Genomic DNA, 13,798 nt, shown 5'->3' on the forward strand with positions numbered 1-13,798 from the left:
TATTAATGATTATAGAAACTCACCTTATATTACTCGGTCTTCACTTATGTATCCTGCCGTGACTTCTGCTAGTAAAAGACCTTTCGTCACTGCATACGACTCGAGACCAAAATTCCATATCCTCCCCCACAAACTGTTGAACAAAGGCAAGACTATCAGCACGATGCCGTTCGGCGAGAAATTCCTTCTTGGCAGGAATTCTATGAGGTATTCCTGCCTCATGCAGACGTCTTCGCACCGTCATAGCCGAAACATTTAATGCCAGACGTTCACGAATAGCAATAGTATTGGTAAAAGGGTCTTCTGCTGCTCGTCGAATGTCGTCGTTATCCTAACGGGTGGTCATTCGTGGTGGAAGTCTTCGAACTGAAATACGTAATTAACATTCAGATACCTAGATAATCAAGATTAATTATAGCCTGTTTACTTATGGGAGGGCTATTTGGTATTCTGGAAGTAAAGAGAAAGAATCACTATTAGAGTTCAACAGGACCAAGGCAACTGTAATTTAGGTTTCATGATTTTACGGGTTTGTAAGGTTTATTGTTTAAAAAATTAATAAATAAATGAAATAAATAAATGCTATCCAAAGTCTGTCAATTTCCCAGTCTAAGCGTGCCTCCTTTTCCATTTATTTACTGTTGTAGGGGAGACATCAAGACGCTGTGCAACAGCACGTATTGAAAGCCCACTTTCTCGTAGAGCGACGATCTGCGCCCGGAGAACCATATGTTGCTGTTCATTTGGAGACTATAACGAATACTACTAGCAGAGGACAGATAACCTATCAAAATTTATACAACACCTCAGTCTAGCCATGATTGGGCGACAAACTTGTTAGCGTGTAATAGGGGTGCTGTAGCAGTGATATCGTTATCACTGAACAAAGTGATATATTAAATCACACGATCACTGGGACTGAGTGATTGATTGGCTGTTACTGGCATTGCAACATCTCAGGTCATTACTGTCATTGATAACGTTTAAAATTCTGTATGTCTTCATAATGATAAATTGTTAATTGTCTGTTTGAAACACTAAAGGTGGTGGTGTTCCTCTCTTAACGTGAATTCCATTAATCTGCTTTCGGGCTGTTTTAGTGTATAAGAGGTTGGAGGAGGCAAACTTGTAATAAGTATTAATCATCATAGATGAATAAACATTATCTTTAATGCAGTGGTTGTTACTTAGCATCACATTTCCCCAAACGATATATCATTATTTTCCCAGTTACGGAAAGCAACGCGTAAATTGTTAAAAATTCAGATTGTTTTCCTTCAGATACCACGAGGAAACATTTACGAAGTTGCCAGGAGTGGCTTGTAACCGTAAATGTGTGGGCCTGGATTTCCTTACATGGTATATGTGATATCACCAAGACTGAAGGGTTTCCCCAGTGGAAAATACGTTAAAATTCTTCAGGATTTCTTACTCCCTTCACTTCACCAGCGGAATTATCCCTTTCCACCTGGTCCTGTCATTTTCATTCATGACGGCTGCCCCATCCATACGGCCAGAATAGTCCAGGAATGGTTTCTAGATCGAGAGGATTTGAATTGGTTGACTGGCCAAATAAGAGTGCAGACATGAATCCCATAGATCCCGAGAAAGATAAAGTCGATTTATTAAATATTGAACAATTCACAGGTGCCCCGAGAGAAGCCGAAGTGCAGTGGAAAAATCACTGAATTTCTAATCAGTTTTCTCCCATGTATACATAAAAAAAAAAAAAAAAAATCATTTTTGTTCCCGTTATTTTTATGCTCATCCATTTCGTATGAAGTAGCTACTGTCGCATATCTTATGTAATATTAGCATTAAGCAGGTTAGGAGATTAATTACGTTTGCTTTATGTCTATTAAAATAATTAGTATCATAATTACCTGACTTGTTATCGAATTACAGTTACAACTTCAATTACAAGATGGGGAACAATATCAAATACAATACAATTTTAATATTTCAAAATTGTAATCACAGCTACAAATACATATAGAATTGGTAGCTGGCTTAATAATATAATAATGAATTAAGGAAGCGACAAAAACATCTCTCCATTGCATTTGGTCAAGATGAGTTCTCGAAAAGTAAGAGGGCGGCTCTAGGATAACAATCTCAAATAAAGTTTTCAGTTACAATTACAATAACAATCTGTTTTCCTTCTTTTCTTGGAATGAAGCGTGTTTTGTAATTCCCTTTATTTCAAAATAACAAAATAAAAGTAGTGATATTTACAAAGCCTTCTATGTTCAAAATTTAAGGCTTATTTCAGTTTGACTAAATGTTAAACTAAAAAACCATCACATTTTTCCGACAATCTGGCAGATAAATTTGAACCAATATCACTTTTTTTTTCATTTAATTTTGAGATACTATAAATATTACTTTTCACTTTAAACCTATGAAATATGCATGATCTTACAAAACATTAGCATTAACTGGTAATCAAGTAAAAGGAACATAACTAAAAACACGTGAGCTAGTGTCAATATTTTATCATTATTATTTGTATGATAATATACAATGAGTAGGATGTCCAACCTCCATCTGCATCTTGTGACCTCACACAGACGATCAGGTATGGAATCTACAGTTTATATTATGTAACAGAAGTGTGGGTTATGTATTTGATTTCCCTGGAACGTGTTTTACGCAGATATTTTTTTTTTCTTTATCAAGCACGCTTCTACAATACATTTTCTTAACCTTACATGTCATGTCGTTTTCATTGTTATATTTATTATTTGACGACATTATTGACTCTGTAATTGTTTTTAAATAGTATTTAATTGCTGTCATTATCGTCCGTATTAAACAGTATTATTTACATTTGTGTCATAAGGATACGTTCACACCAAATGCGTTGCCTATAGAAATGGGGCTGTTAGGATTTTCTGCTTTATTTCTATATTGGATTTCAATTTACGAATCAAGTTATGCTCAAATAAAATTGTACTCCTTTATACCTGATTTTCACTTTTATATAGGACAAAATTTAGTATAATTAAATTTCGTTTTACCTTTTCTTTGTATGCATATGATATAAATTTAAAATCTTAAAACTTACCTATAGTTTTTGAAAATCATTATGGTTGAGTAGTTGATTATTATATATAATATATAATATTTCTCTTGATGTCTCGGCTAATTCATTTAGAATGATATCTTTTAGTTATTTGGTTAAATCCAATAATAATAAAACGTAGCTTAGAAAAATGGTCATTTTTTGCTCAGTTCCAATTGCCCGCCTGTAGTTAGTATTGTTTTTCTTGTAGACAAAAAGGTAAATAAAAGAAAATCCCTAAATATATTTTAATAGATAAGACGATAAGAGACCAAACAAAAAAAAGATGCGTACTGCAAAAAGATCCCGTAAAAAAAAAAAGAGAGAGAGAGAGAGAGAGAGAGAGAGAGAGAGAGAGAGAGAGAGAGAGAGAGAGAGAGAACTGCAGAAATTTATAACACCTAGAAACAAGGCATGATTGGAAATCTTTCAGAATGTTTCTTGCTAATTTTATTTGGATAAATCGAAATATATCTCTTGTGAAATATGGAAAATCAAGGAAAAAGAGAGGATATAGAGGAGAGTATATGAATTGGGTACTCCAGTTTGAAGAAAATGTGGCCTTACTTGGCCTGCCTTGGCAGCAGCTGTTGTGTGACGTTATTGTCTAGATGTTGTCTGAAATACGGAGAGAAGTCTAACGGAAGGATAGTCATGTTGTTTATAGGCTGCCTATTCTACTGGTGAGGTTCCTCCTAATTACTGATGATGGAGGTGAAACAGGCCAAGGAAATGGAATTGAACGAGAGAATTTCGGCCTTGCCAGACACCACACAGTACCAGAGAGAGCAGCAGTGAACTTGGACAGGATCATTTTTCAGCTGCAACAGAGGCTTGACTACAATGAAGACATTCAGAAGGCGGGCGGAAAGGAAGAAAGCACTCGTGTGATCCAGATAACTCAGGGGGTGTTGCAACAACAGGCCTGGCAAGAAAGGGCCCACTTATTCGAAGGTGAGACGTTGTTTCTGAAGGAGAACGATCAAGTGAAGAAGGAGAAGGACGTGCAGATATAGACCGAAGAAGCGGCGCGGATGGCGAGGCTCGTCCAGGAACGAAAAGACGCGAACGAAAAGCGCTAATCCGACAGGAAAGACCCCGAGGTCCTGCAGAAGAAAGTGGAAGATCTCACGAAGGAAACGTGTGTACTACATTGTGAAGTTCAGGTTGCGAAACTGAAGAGAAACGAGCTGAGGGGTGCCTTCTAGAGGAAGGGAATCATCGCTCAAAGTCGCTGGATAGGAACACCGGTGGTCCAGGGCGAACGGAACGACAGTTGGAAGATGAGGTTCGACAGCTGCGAGGAGCGAAGGAGAAATCGGTTTGCCAGCTCAAGAACCACCAGGGAAATTACAGATGCCTGGAAAATGAAGGAGCAGCTGTCCATGTTCAAGGAATGGCGCGACCAAGTCTAAGCTAGCCTTGGGAAGAGGGCTCAGATGTCAAAAATTTGTGGCGGAGAATGTTTTGTTGTATGGAAAGTTTTTTTTTTTTTTTTTTTTTTTTTTAATCAATAAAGTTTATTTACAAACTGCGATTTTCATTTACACATTATTTTTTGCAGAAAATTTTGTTATTTACATAATAATTCGAGTTAACTCGAATTTAAAGGACTTCTTTCTAAATCCATGTGTTAGAATTGATTTTAGTTTGCAATGGATTTTAGGAGTGAACTGCAATACTTTATTTTATATGGAAGGTTTGAAGTTTATATGTAATAAGTTTGCTTTGTTAATCGTTGAAGGATATGAAAGTTAGAGGGAAATAAGTATAAAATGTTTTGTAAGAGTTTTATTGATTCCTGAAAGGGAAAGGTAAATGTAAGGATTGGTGGAGTGACAGGATTCGAAGAAGAAGATACAGAGAAGATTGGTGGAGTGCCAGGAAAAGCAGCGGATTCAGAGAAGATTGGTGGAGTGTCAGGAGAAGCAAACGATTGAGAGAAGATTGGTGGAGTGCCAGGAGAAGCAGAGGATTGAGAGAAGATTGGTGGAGTGCCAGGAGAAGCAGAGGATTCAGAAAAGATTCAGGGAGCGTCAGAAGAAGAAGCAAGTGAATTCAAGAAAGAAGATTTGTGGAGGTGCCAGGATAGAAGCAGAGGATTCAGAGAAGCCCCTGGAGAATTGAAAGGATTCAGTGTCATATTCTGGTTCTAAGGTTAAACAGAGGTGTTACTCTTAAGGGACGGCGGGAGGCCCGCCCAGGCCCAGCGTCCAGGGGACGGCGGGGGCCTCCGCCCGCCAGGCGTCCGGGGAGGGCGGGCCTCCCTACGCAAGGCGTCCGGGGGACGGCGGGCCTTCCGCCCGCCAGGCGACCCGGGGACCGGCGGGCCTCCGCCCAGCCAGGCGTCCCGGGGACCGGCGGGCCTCTGCCCGCCAGGCGTCCCGGGGACCGGCGGGCCTCCCTGGCCAGCCAGGCGCCACGTGGGACCGGCGGGCCTACGCCCGCCAGGCGTACCGGGGACGGGCGGGCCTCCGTCCGCCAGGCGTTCCCCGGGGACCGGCTGGGCCTCCGTCCCCCGCCAGGCGTCCCGGGTACCCGGGGGCGGGCCTCCGGGGGGGGCCCTCCAAAGGGACTTCCCTACCGGCGGGGCCTCCACCCGCCCCCCACCCCCACCAAAACCAGGCGTCCCGGGGACCGGTCGGGTCCCTCCGCCCGCCAGGCGTCCCGGGTACCGTCGGGCCACCGCCCGGGCCAGTGGCCGTCCCGGGGCCTCCGGCCCGGCCAGGCCCGGGGTACCCGGGACCGGTGGGCCTACCGCCCCCCGCCAGGGGCGTCCCCGGGGGACCGTCCGGGCCTCCAGCCCGCCAGGCGTCCCCGGGACCAGGCGGGCCTCGGGGGCCCGCCGGTTCCGTCCCGGGGCCGGCGGGCCTCCCGCTTCGCCAGTCCCGGGGTCCCGTAGACCGGTCGGGCCCCTTCCTTCCGCCCTCCTGCCGTCCCCGGGGGGGGGGGGCCGGCGGCCTCCCGGGCCCGCCTGGCGTCCCTGGGGCCGCGCGGGCCTCCTCACCGGCCAGGGCCAGTCCCGGGGACGGGCCCGGGCCTCCCTAACCGGGCAAGGCGTCCCGGGGTGACCGGCGGGCCTCCACCCACGCCATGCCGACCCGGGGACCGGCGGGCCTCCGCCCGCCAGGCGTCCCGGGGACCCGGGCGGGCCTCCACCCGCCCAGGCGTCCGGGGACCGGCGGCCTCTCCCTACCAGGCGTCCCGGGGGACCGGCGGGCCTCCGCCCGCCAGGCGTCCCGTGGGCCCGGGCGGGCCTCCGGTCCCTCCAGGCGTCCCGGGGGTGACCGACGGGCCTCCGCCCCCGCCATGGGCGTCCCCGGGACCGGGCCGGGCCTCCGGGCCCCCAGGGCCTTGTTCCCGGGGACCCGGCCCGGGCCCCGACCGGCCAGGTGCCCGGGGCGACCGGCGGGCCTCCGGCCCGGCCATGCCGTCCCGGGGACCGGCGGGCCAACGCCCGAACAGGCGTCCCGGGGTACCGGCGGGCCTTCCGCCCGCCAGGCCCGTCCCGGGGACCGGCGGGGCTCCGCCCGCCAGCCCGGGGTCCCGGGGACCGGCGGGCCTCCCGCCCGCCAGGCGTACCACGGGGAACCGGCGGGCCTCCACCCGCCGGCCGACCCGGGGACCGGCGGGCCTCCCGGCCCGGGCAAGGGGCGTCCTCCCGGCGGGCCTCCCACCCGCCAGGCGTCCACGGGGACCGGTCGGGCCTTCTGCCCAATCCAGGCGTCCCGGGGACCCGGCGGGCATCCCCCGCCCGCCAGGCGTCCCCCCGGGGGAGGGCGGGTCCTCCCCGTCCGCCAGGCGTCCCGGGGACCCCCCCCGGCCCCCCCCCGGGCCTCCGTGGCCCAGGCCGTCCCGGGGAACCGGCGGGCCTCCGCCCCCCAGCCAAAGGCGTTCCGGGGACCGGCCGGGGCCCCCCCCCCTCCGGCCCCCGCCAAGGCCCGTCCCCGGGGACCGCGGTGCCACCGCCCGCAGGCGTCCCCGGGGAAACCGGTGGGCCCCCCCCCTCCGACCCGCCAGGCGTCCCGGGGGACCGGCGGGCCTACCGGCCCGGGCCAGGGTCCCGGGGACCGGCCGGGCCTCAGGGCCCATCCCAGGGGCGTCCCGGGGGGCCTTTGGGCCCGTCCGGGCCTCCGATAGGCCAGGCGTCCCAGAGGGCCGGGCCGGGCCTCCGGGCCCTCCTGGCGGCCGTCCCGGTGGGCCGGCGGGCCTCCCGGGGGCCCGCCTGGGGCGTCCTCGGGGTGCCCCGGCGGGCCTCGCCCGCCAGGCGGTCGAGGGGCCGGGGCCGGGCCTCCGCCCCGCCAGGAGTCCCGGGGGCCGGGGGCCACGGGCCTCCGCCCGCCTGGCATCCCGGGAGCCGGAGAGCCTCCGCCCGCCAGGCGTCCTGGGGGCGGTGGGCCTCCGCCCGCCAGGCGTCCCGGGGGCCGGCGGGCCTCCGCCCGCCCCTGGCGTCCCGGGAGAAGGCGGGCCTCCGCCCGCCAGGCAGTCCCGGGGGCCGGCGGGCCTCCGCCCGCTAGGCGTCCCTCCGCCCGCGGAGTCCCGGGGGCCGGCGGGCGGGCCTCCGCCCGCCAGGCGTCCGGGGACGGGCGGGCCTCCGCCCGCCAGGCGTCCCGGGGACGGGCGGGCCTCAGCTCGCCAGGCGTCCCGGGGACGGGCGGGCCTCCGCCTGCCAGGCGTCCCGGGTACCCGCGGGCCTCCGCCCGCCAGGCGTCCCGGGGACAAGCGGGCCTCCGCCCGCCAGGCGTCCCGGGGACCGGCGGGCCTCCGCCCGCCAGGCGTCCCGGGGGCCGGCGGACCTCCGCCCGCTAGGCGTCCTCCGCCCCCCGCCAGGCGTCCCGGGGACGGGCGGGCCTCAGCTCCCCAGGCGTCCCGGGAACGGGCGGGTCTCCGCCTGCCAGGATAAGAAGCAGAGGATTCAGAGAAGCCCCTGGAGAATTGAAAGGATTCAGTGTCATATTCTGTTCTAAGGTTAACAGAGGTGTTACTCTCTTAAGGGACGGCGGGCGAGGCCCGCCAGGCGTCCCGGGGACGGGCGGGCCTCCGCCCGCCAGGCGTCCCGGGGACCGGCGGGCCTCCGCCCGCCAGGCGTCCCGGGGACGGGCGGGCCTCCTACTTCAAGGCGTCCCGGGGACCGGCGGGCCTCCGCCCCCAGCCAGGCGGACCCGGGGACCGCGGGCCTCCGCCCGCCAGGGTCGTCCCGGACCGGCGGGGCCTCTGCCCGCCAGGCGTCCGGGGACGGCGGGCCTCCGCCGCCAGGCGTCCCGGGACGGGCGGGTCCTAGCTCGCCAGGCGTCCCGGGGACGGGCGGGTCCTCCGCCTGCCAGGCGTCCCTGGGGACCCGCGGGGCCTCCGCCGCCAGGCGGTCCCTGGGGACAAGCGGGCCTCCGCCCGCCAGGCGTCCCGGGGACGGGGCGGGCCTTGGGGCCTCCGCCCGCCAGGCGTCCCTCCGGGGGCCGGTTCGGGCCTCCGCGCTAGGCGTCCCTACCGACCCGCCAGGCGTCCCGGGGGCCGGCGGGCCTCCGCACGCCAGGCGTCCCGGGGACGGGCGGGCCTCATCTCCCCAGGCGTCCCTCGGGGACGGGCGGGCCTGGCCGTATCCGCCTAGCCCAGGCGTCCCGGGGACCCCGGTCAGGGCCTCCGCCCGCCAGGTCGGTCCCGGGGACAAAGCGGGCCTCCCGCCCGCCAGGCGTCCGGGGACCGGCGGCCTCCGCCCAGCCAGGCTGTCCCGGGGACCGGCGGGCCTCCGGCCCGTCCAGGCGGTCCGCCCGGACCCGGCGGGCCTACGCCCGCCAGGGGCGGGCGGGCCTCCGTCCCGCCAGGCGTCCCTGGGGGAACCTGGCCACCGCCCGCCAGGCTGCCGCGGGTACCGGGCCCCCTCCCCGGGGGACCGCGGGCCTCCGCCCGCAGGCGTCCCGGGGACCGGCGGGCCTTCCGCCCGCCAGGCGTCCCGGGGAACCGGCAGGGCCTCCGCACGCCCAGGTCCTCCCCGGGGACCGGCGGGGCCTCAAGCCAGCAGGCGTCCCGGGGCCCGGCGGGCCCGGGGCCGGCCTCCCGCCAGGCGTCCCGGAGACGGGCGGGCCTCCTCCCGGCGTCCCGGGGGCCGGGGCCTGCCTCCGTCCTGGCGTCCCGGGGGCCGGCGGGCCTCCGCCCGCCTGGCGTCCGGGGGCCGCGGGCCCTCCGCCCGCCAGGCGTCCCGGGGACGGGCGGGCCTCCGCCAGGCTTCCCGGGGACGGCGGGCCTCCCTACGCAAGGCGTCCCGGTGACCGGGCGGGCCTCCACCCGCCAGGCGAGGGGGCCCGGGGGACCGGCGGGCCTCCGCCCGCCGGCGTCCCGGGGACCGGCGGGCCTCCACCCGGCCAGGCTCCCCGGGGACCGGCGGGCCCTCTGCCCACCAGGCGTCCCGACCGGCGGGCCTCGCCCGCCAGGCGTCCGGGGTGGGGGACGGGCGGGGCCTCCGTCCGCCAGGCGTCCCGGGGACCAGGCGGGCCTCCGCCCGCCAGGCGTCCGGGGACCGGCGGGCCTCCGCCCGCCAGGCGTCCCGGGGACCGGCGGGCCTCCGCCCGCCAGGCGTCCCGGGGATCCGGCGGGCCACCGCCCGCCAGGCGTCCCGGGGACCGGCGCCTCCGCCGCCAGGCGTCCCGGGGACCCGGCGGGCCTCCGCCCGCCATGGCGTGGGGACCGGCGGGCCTCCGCCCGCCAGGCGTCCCGGGGACCGGCGCTGCCTCAGCCGCGGCGTCCCGCCGGCGGGCCTCCGCTCGCCAGGCGTCCCAGAGACGGCGGGCCTCCGCCCTCCTGGCGGCGTCCCGGGGGCCGCGGGCTCGCCCGCCTGGCGTCCCGGGGGCGGCGGCCTCCGCCCGCCAGGCGTCCCGCCGGGGGCGGCGGGCCTCCGCCCGCCAGGAGTCCCGGGGCCGGCGGGCCTCCGCCCGCCTGGCATCCCGGGAGCCGGCGAGCCTACCGCCCGCCGGCGTCCCTGGGGACGGGGGGCCTCCCCCGCCCGGGCCAGGCGTCCGGGGCCGGCGGGCCCTCCGCCCTGGCGTCCCGGGAGAAGTCGGGCCTCCGCCCGCCAGCGTCCCGGGGGCCGGCGGGCCTCCGCCCGCTAGGCGTCCCTCCCGCCCTCGCCAGGCGTCCCGGGGGCCGGCGGGCCTCCGCCGCCAGGCGTCCCGGGGGACGGGCGGGCTCCGCCCGCCAGGCGTCCCGGGGACGGGCGGGCCTCAGCTCGCCAGGCGTCCCGGGGACGGGCGGGCCTCCGCCTGCCAGGCGTCCCGGGGACCCGCGGGCCTCCGCCCGCCAGGCGTCCCGGGACAGCGGGCCTCCGCCCGACCAGGCGTCCCGGGGACCGGCGGTGCCCGCCCAGGCGTCCCGGGGGCCGGCGGACCTCCGCCCGCTAGGCGTCCCTCCGCCCGCCAGGCGTCCCGGGGACGGGCTGGGCCATCCCCAGGCGTCCCGGGCAGGGCTCGTCCGGTGCGTCCCTCCGCCTGCCAGGCGTCCCGCCCGCGGGCCTCCGCCCAGCCAAGCGTCCCGGGGACAAGCGGCCTCCGCCCGCCAGGCGTCCAGGGGGACCGGCGGGCCTCCGCCCGCCAGGCGTCCCGGGGACCGGCGGCGTCCCGGCGACCGGCGGGCCTCCGCCCGCCAGGCGTCCCGGGGACCGCGGGCTGCCCGGCCACGCCCGCCAGGCGTCCCGGGACCGGCGGGCCTCCGCCCGCCAGGCGTCCCCTTGGGGCCGGGGACCGGCGGGCCTCTCCGCCCGCAGGTCGTCCCCGGGGACCCAGGGGACCTGGGGGCGGTTCGGCCTCCGCCCCCAGGCTCCCGGGGACCAGGCGGGCCCCTCCCGGGGACCGGCGGGCCTGGCCGCCCGCCAGGCGTTCCGGGGAAAACGGGGACCGGCAGGCCCCTCCCCTCTCCCCGCCCGGGCCAGACCCGCCAGGCGGTCCCGGGGACCGGCGGGCAGCCCTCACGCCCGCCACCCGCAGGCTCCCGTACGGGGGCAGAGGCGGGCCTCCCGCTCGCCAGGCGTCGGGTCCCGGAGAACGGGCGGCCTCCGCCCTCCTGGCGGCGTCCCACCGGGGCCTGGCGGGCCATCCGCAGCCGCCCGTCCCGGGGACGCCTGGCGGGCCCGCCTCTCTGGCCCCGCCCGTCCCCGGGAGGCGGGGTGGTCCTGGGCCGGGCCTCTGCGCCCGTCCCCGGGGAGGCGGGTGCCCGGGCCTCCCCGGGGCCCCGGCCTGTCCCCGGGAGGCCTGGCGGGCCTCTGCCCCCGCCCGTCCCGGGAGGCCTGGCGGGCCTCTGCCCGCCCGTCCCAGGGACACCTGGCGGGCCGGCCTCTGCCCCCCACCCAGGTCCATGGGAACGCAGGCGGGCCTCTGGGGCCCCCCCGGTCCAAGGGGACGGGCCTGGTGGGCGGAGGCCCACCCGTTCCCGGGACGCCTGGCGGGCCTCTGCCCGCCCGTCCCCGGGACGCCTGGCGGGCCGCTGCCCGCGGTCACCAGGACGCCTGGCGCGTGGAGGCCCGCCGGTCCCCGGGACGCCTGGCGGGCGGAGGCCCCCCCGGCCGGTCCCCGGGACCCCCGGGCCTTGGCCGGGCGGAGGGCCCGGCGGGTACCCAGGGACCCCTTGCCCCCGGGCGGAGGCCCGACCGGGTCCCCGGAGACGGGCCGGAGGGCGGAGGGCCCGCGGGGTCCTCCCCCGGGAACTGCCTGGAGGGTGGCCGGAGGCCCGCCGGCCCCGTTCCCGGGGACGTCCTGGTGGGGCTGAGGCAGCCCCGCCGGTACCGGGACGTCCTGGCGGGCGGAGGTGCCCGCCGTCCCCCCTGGACCTGGCGGCTGAGGCCCGCCGGTCCCCGGGACGCCTGGCGGGCGGGCCCGCCGGTCCCCGGGACGCCTGGCGGGCGGAGGCAGCCGGTCCATCCTCCGGGAAAACGCCTTGCGGTCGGAGGCCCGCTGGTCCACGGGACGCCTGGCGGGTCGGTAGGCCCGCCGGCCCCCGGGATGCCAGAGGTCGGAGCCCGCCTGCCCCGGACGCCTGGCGGGCGAGGCCCGCCTGCCCCCGGGACGCCATGGCGGGCGGAGGCCCGCCGGCCCCCGGGAACGCCAGGTGGCCGGCGAGGCCCGCCGGCCCCCTGGGTTACGCCTTGGCGGGCGGATCCCGCCGGTCCCCCGGGACGCCTGGCGGGCGGAGGAGGCCCGCCGGTCCCCCTGGGACGGCCCCCCCCCCCAACTGGTCGGGCGGAGGCCCGCCGGCCCCCCAGGACTCCAGGCGGTGCGGAGGCCCGCCGGCCCCCGGGACCGCCTGGCGGGCGGAGGCCTGCGGGTCCCCGGGGACGCCTGGCGGGCGGGAGGCCCGCCAGGCCCCGGGCACGCCATTGCTGGGGCTGCCCGGCCCGCCCGTCCCCGGGACGCCTGGCGGGCGGAGGCCCGCGGGTCAACGGGACGCCTGGCGGGCGGAGGCCCGCCCGTCCCCGGGACGCCTGGCGGGCGAGGCCCGCCCGTCCCCGGGACGCTTGGCGGGCGGAAGCCCGCCCGTCCCCGGGACGCCTGGCGGGCGGAGGCCCTCCGGTCCCCGGGACGCCTGGCGGGCGGAGGCCCGCCGGCCCCCGGACGCCTGGCAGGCGGAGGGACGCCTGGCAGGCGGAGGGACGCCTGGCGGGCGGAGGCCCGCCGGTCCCCGGGACGCCTGGTGGGCGGAGGCCCGCCGGTCCCCGGGACGCCTGGCGGGCGGAGGCCCCGCCGGTCCCCGGGACGCCTGGCGGGCAGAGGCCCGCCGGCCCCGGGCGCCGGGAGGCCCCGTCCCCCGGACGCCTCGGACCCGCTGGGCGCCGGATGCCTGTCCCCGGGTCGCCTGGTGGGCGGTGGCCCGCCGGTCCCCGGGACGCCTGGCGGGCGGAGGCCCGCCCGTCCCCGGGACGCCTGGCGGGCGGAGGCCCGCCCGTCCCCGGGACGCCTGGCGGGCCTCGCCCGCCGTCCCTTAAGAGAGTAACACCTCTGTTTAACCTTAGAACCAGAATATGACACTGAATCCTTTCAATTCTCCAGGGGCTTCTCTGAATCCTCTGCTTCTTATCCTGGCACTCCACAAATCTTCTCTGAATTCTCTGCTTCTTCTTCTGACGCTCCCTGAATCTTTTCTGAATCCTCTGCTTCTCCTGGCACTCCACCAATCTTCTCTCAATCCTCTGCTTCTCCTGGCACTCCACCAATCTTCTCTCAATCGTTTGCTTCTCCTGACACTCCACCAATCTTCTCTGAATCCGCTGCTTTTCCTGGCACTCCACCAATCTTCTCTGTATCTTCTTCTTCGAATCCTGTCACTCCACCAATCCTTACATTTACCTTTCCCTTTCAGGAATCAATAAAACTCTTACAAAAACCATTTCTACTTATTTGTTCCCTCTAACTTTCATATCCTTCAACGATTAACAAAGCAAACTTATTACATATAAACTTCAAACCTTCCATATAAAATAAAGTATTGCAGTTCACTCCTAAAATCCATTGCAAACTAAAATCAATTCTAACACATGGATTTATGAAAGAAGTCCTTTAAATTCGAGTTAAACTCGAATTATTATGTAAATAACAAAATTTGCTGCAATAATGTGTAAATGAAAATTGCAGTTTGTAAATAAACTTTATTGATTAAAAAAAAAAAAAAAAAAAAAACAAAAAAAAAAAAAAAAAAAAAAAAAAAAAACTTTCCATACAACAAACATTCTCCTCAAATTTTTGACATCTGAGCCCTCTT

The 13,798-nt window shown here is 63.3% G+C and overlaps 2 protein-coding genes across 2 annotated transcripts; one reads left to right on the forward strand and one right to left on the reverse strand.

The window, feature by feature from the left end:
* The first annotated feature begins 2,072 nt into the window (after positions 1 to 2,072).
* LOC135213587 (collagen alpha-1(I) chain-like) lies at positions 2,073 to 6,112 on the forward strand. The gene is made up of 3 exons (XM_064247629.1): positions 2,073 to 2,087; positions 4,873 to 4,975; positions 5,247 to 6,112. The coding sequence occupies exons 1-3, from the start codon at positions 2,073 to 2,075 to the stop codon at positions 6,110 to 6,112; spliced, it is 984 nt and encodes a 327-aa protein (XP_064103699.1).
* LOC135213657 (collagen alpha-1(I) chain-like) lies at positions 6,109 to 11,964 on the reverse strand. The gene is made up of 5 exons (XM_064247749.1): positions 10,309 to 11,964; positions 9,176 to 10,094; positions 8,143 to 9,046; positions 7,793 to 7,991; positions 6,109 to 7,656 (listed from the first exon to the last, which is right to left on the reverse strand). Exons 1-5 carry the CDS (start codon positions 11,962 to 11,964, stop codon positions 6,109 to 6,111), a joined length of 5,226 nt encoding a protein of 1,741 aa, XP_064103819.1.
* Between the last annotated feature and the right edge of the window lie 1,834 nt (positions 11,965 to 13,798).

This window comes from Macrobrachium nipponense, chromosome 11 (genome assembly GCF_015104395.2).
Source record: "Macrobrachium nipponense isolate FS-2020 chromosome 11, ASM1510439v2, whole genome shotgun sequence".
In the NCBI taxonomy this organism is placed as follows: domain Eukaryota; kingdom Metazoa; phylum Arthropoda; class Malacostraca; order Decapoda; family Palaemonidae; genus Macrobrachium; species Macrobrachium nipponense.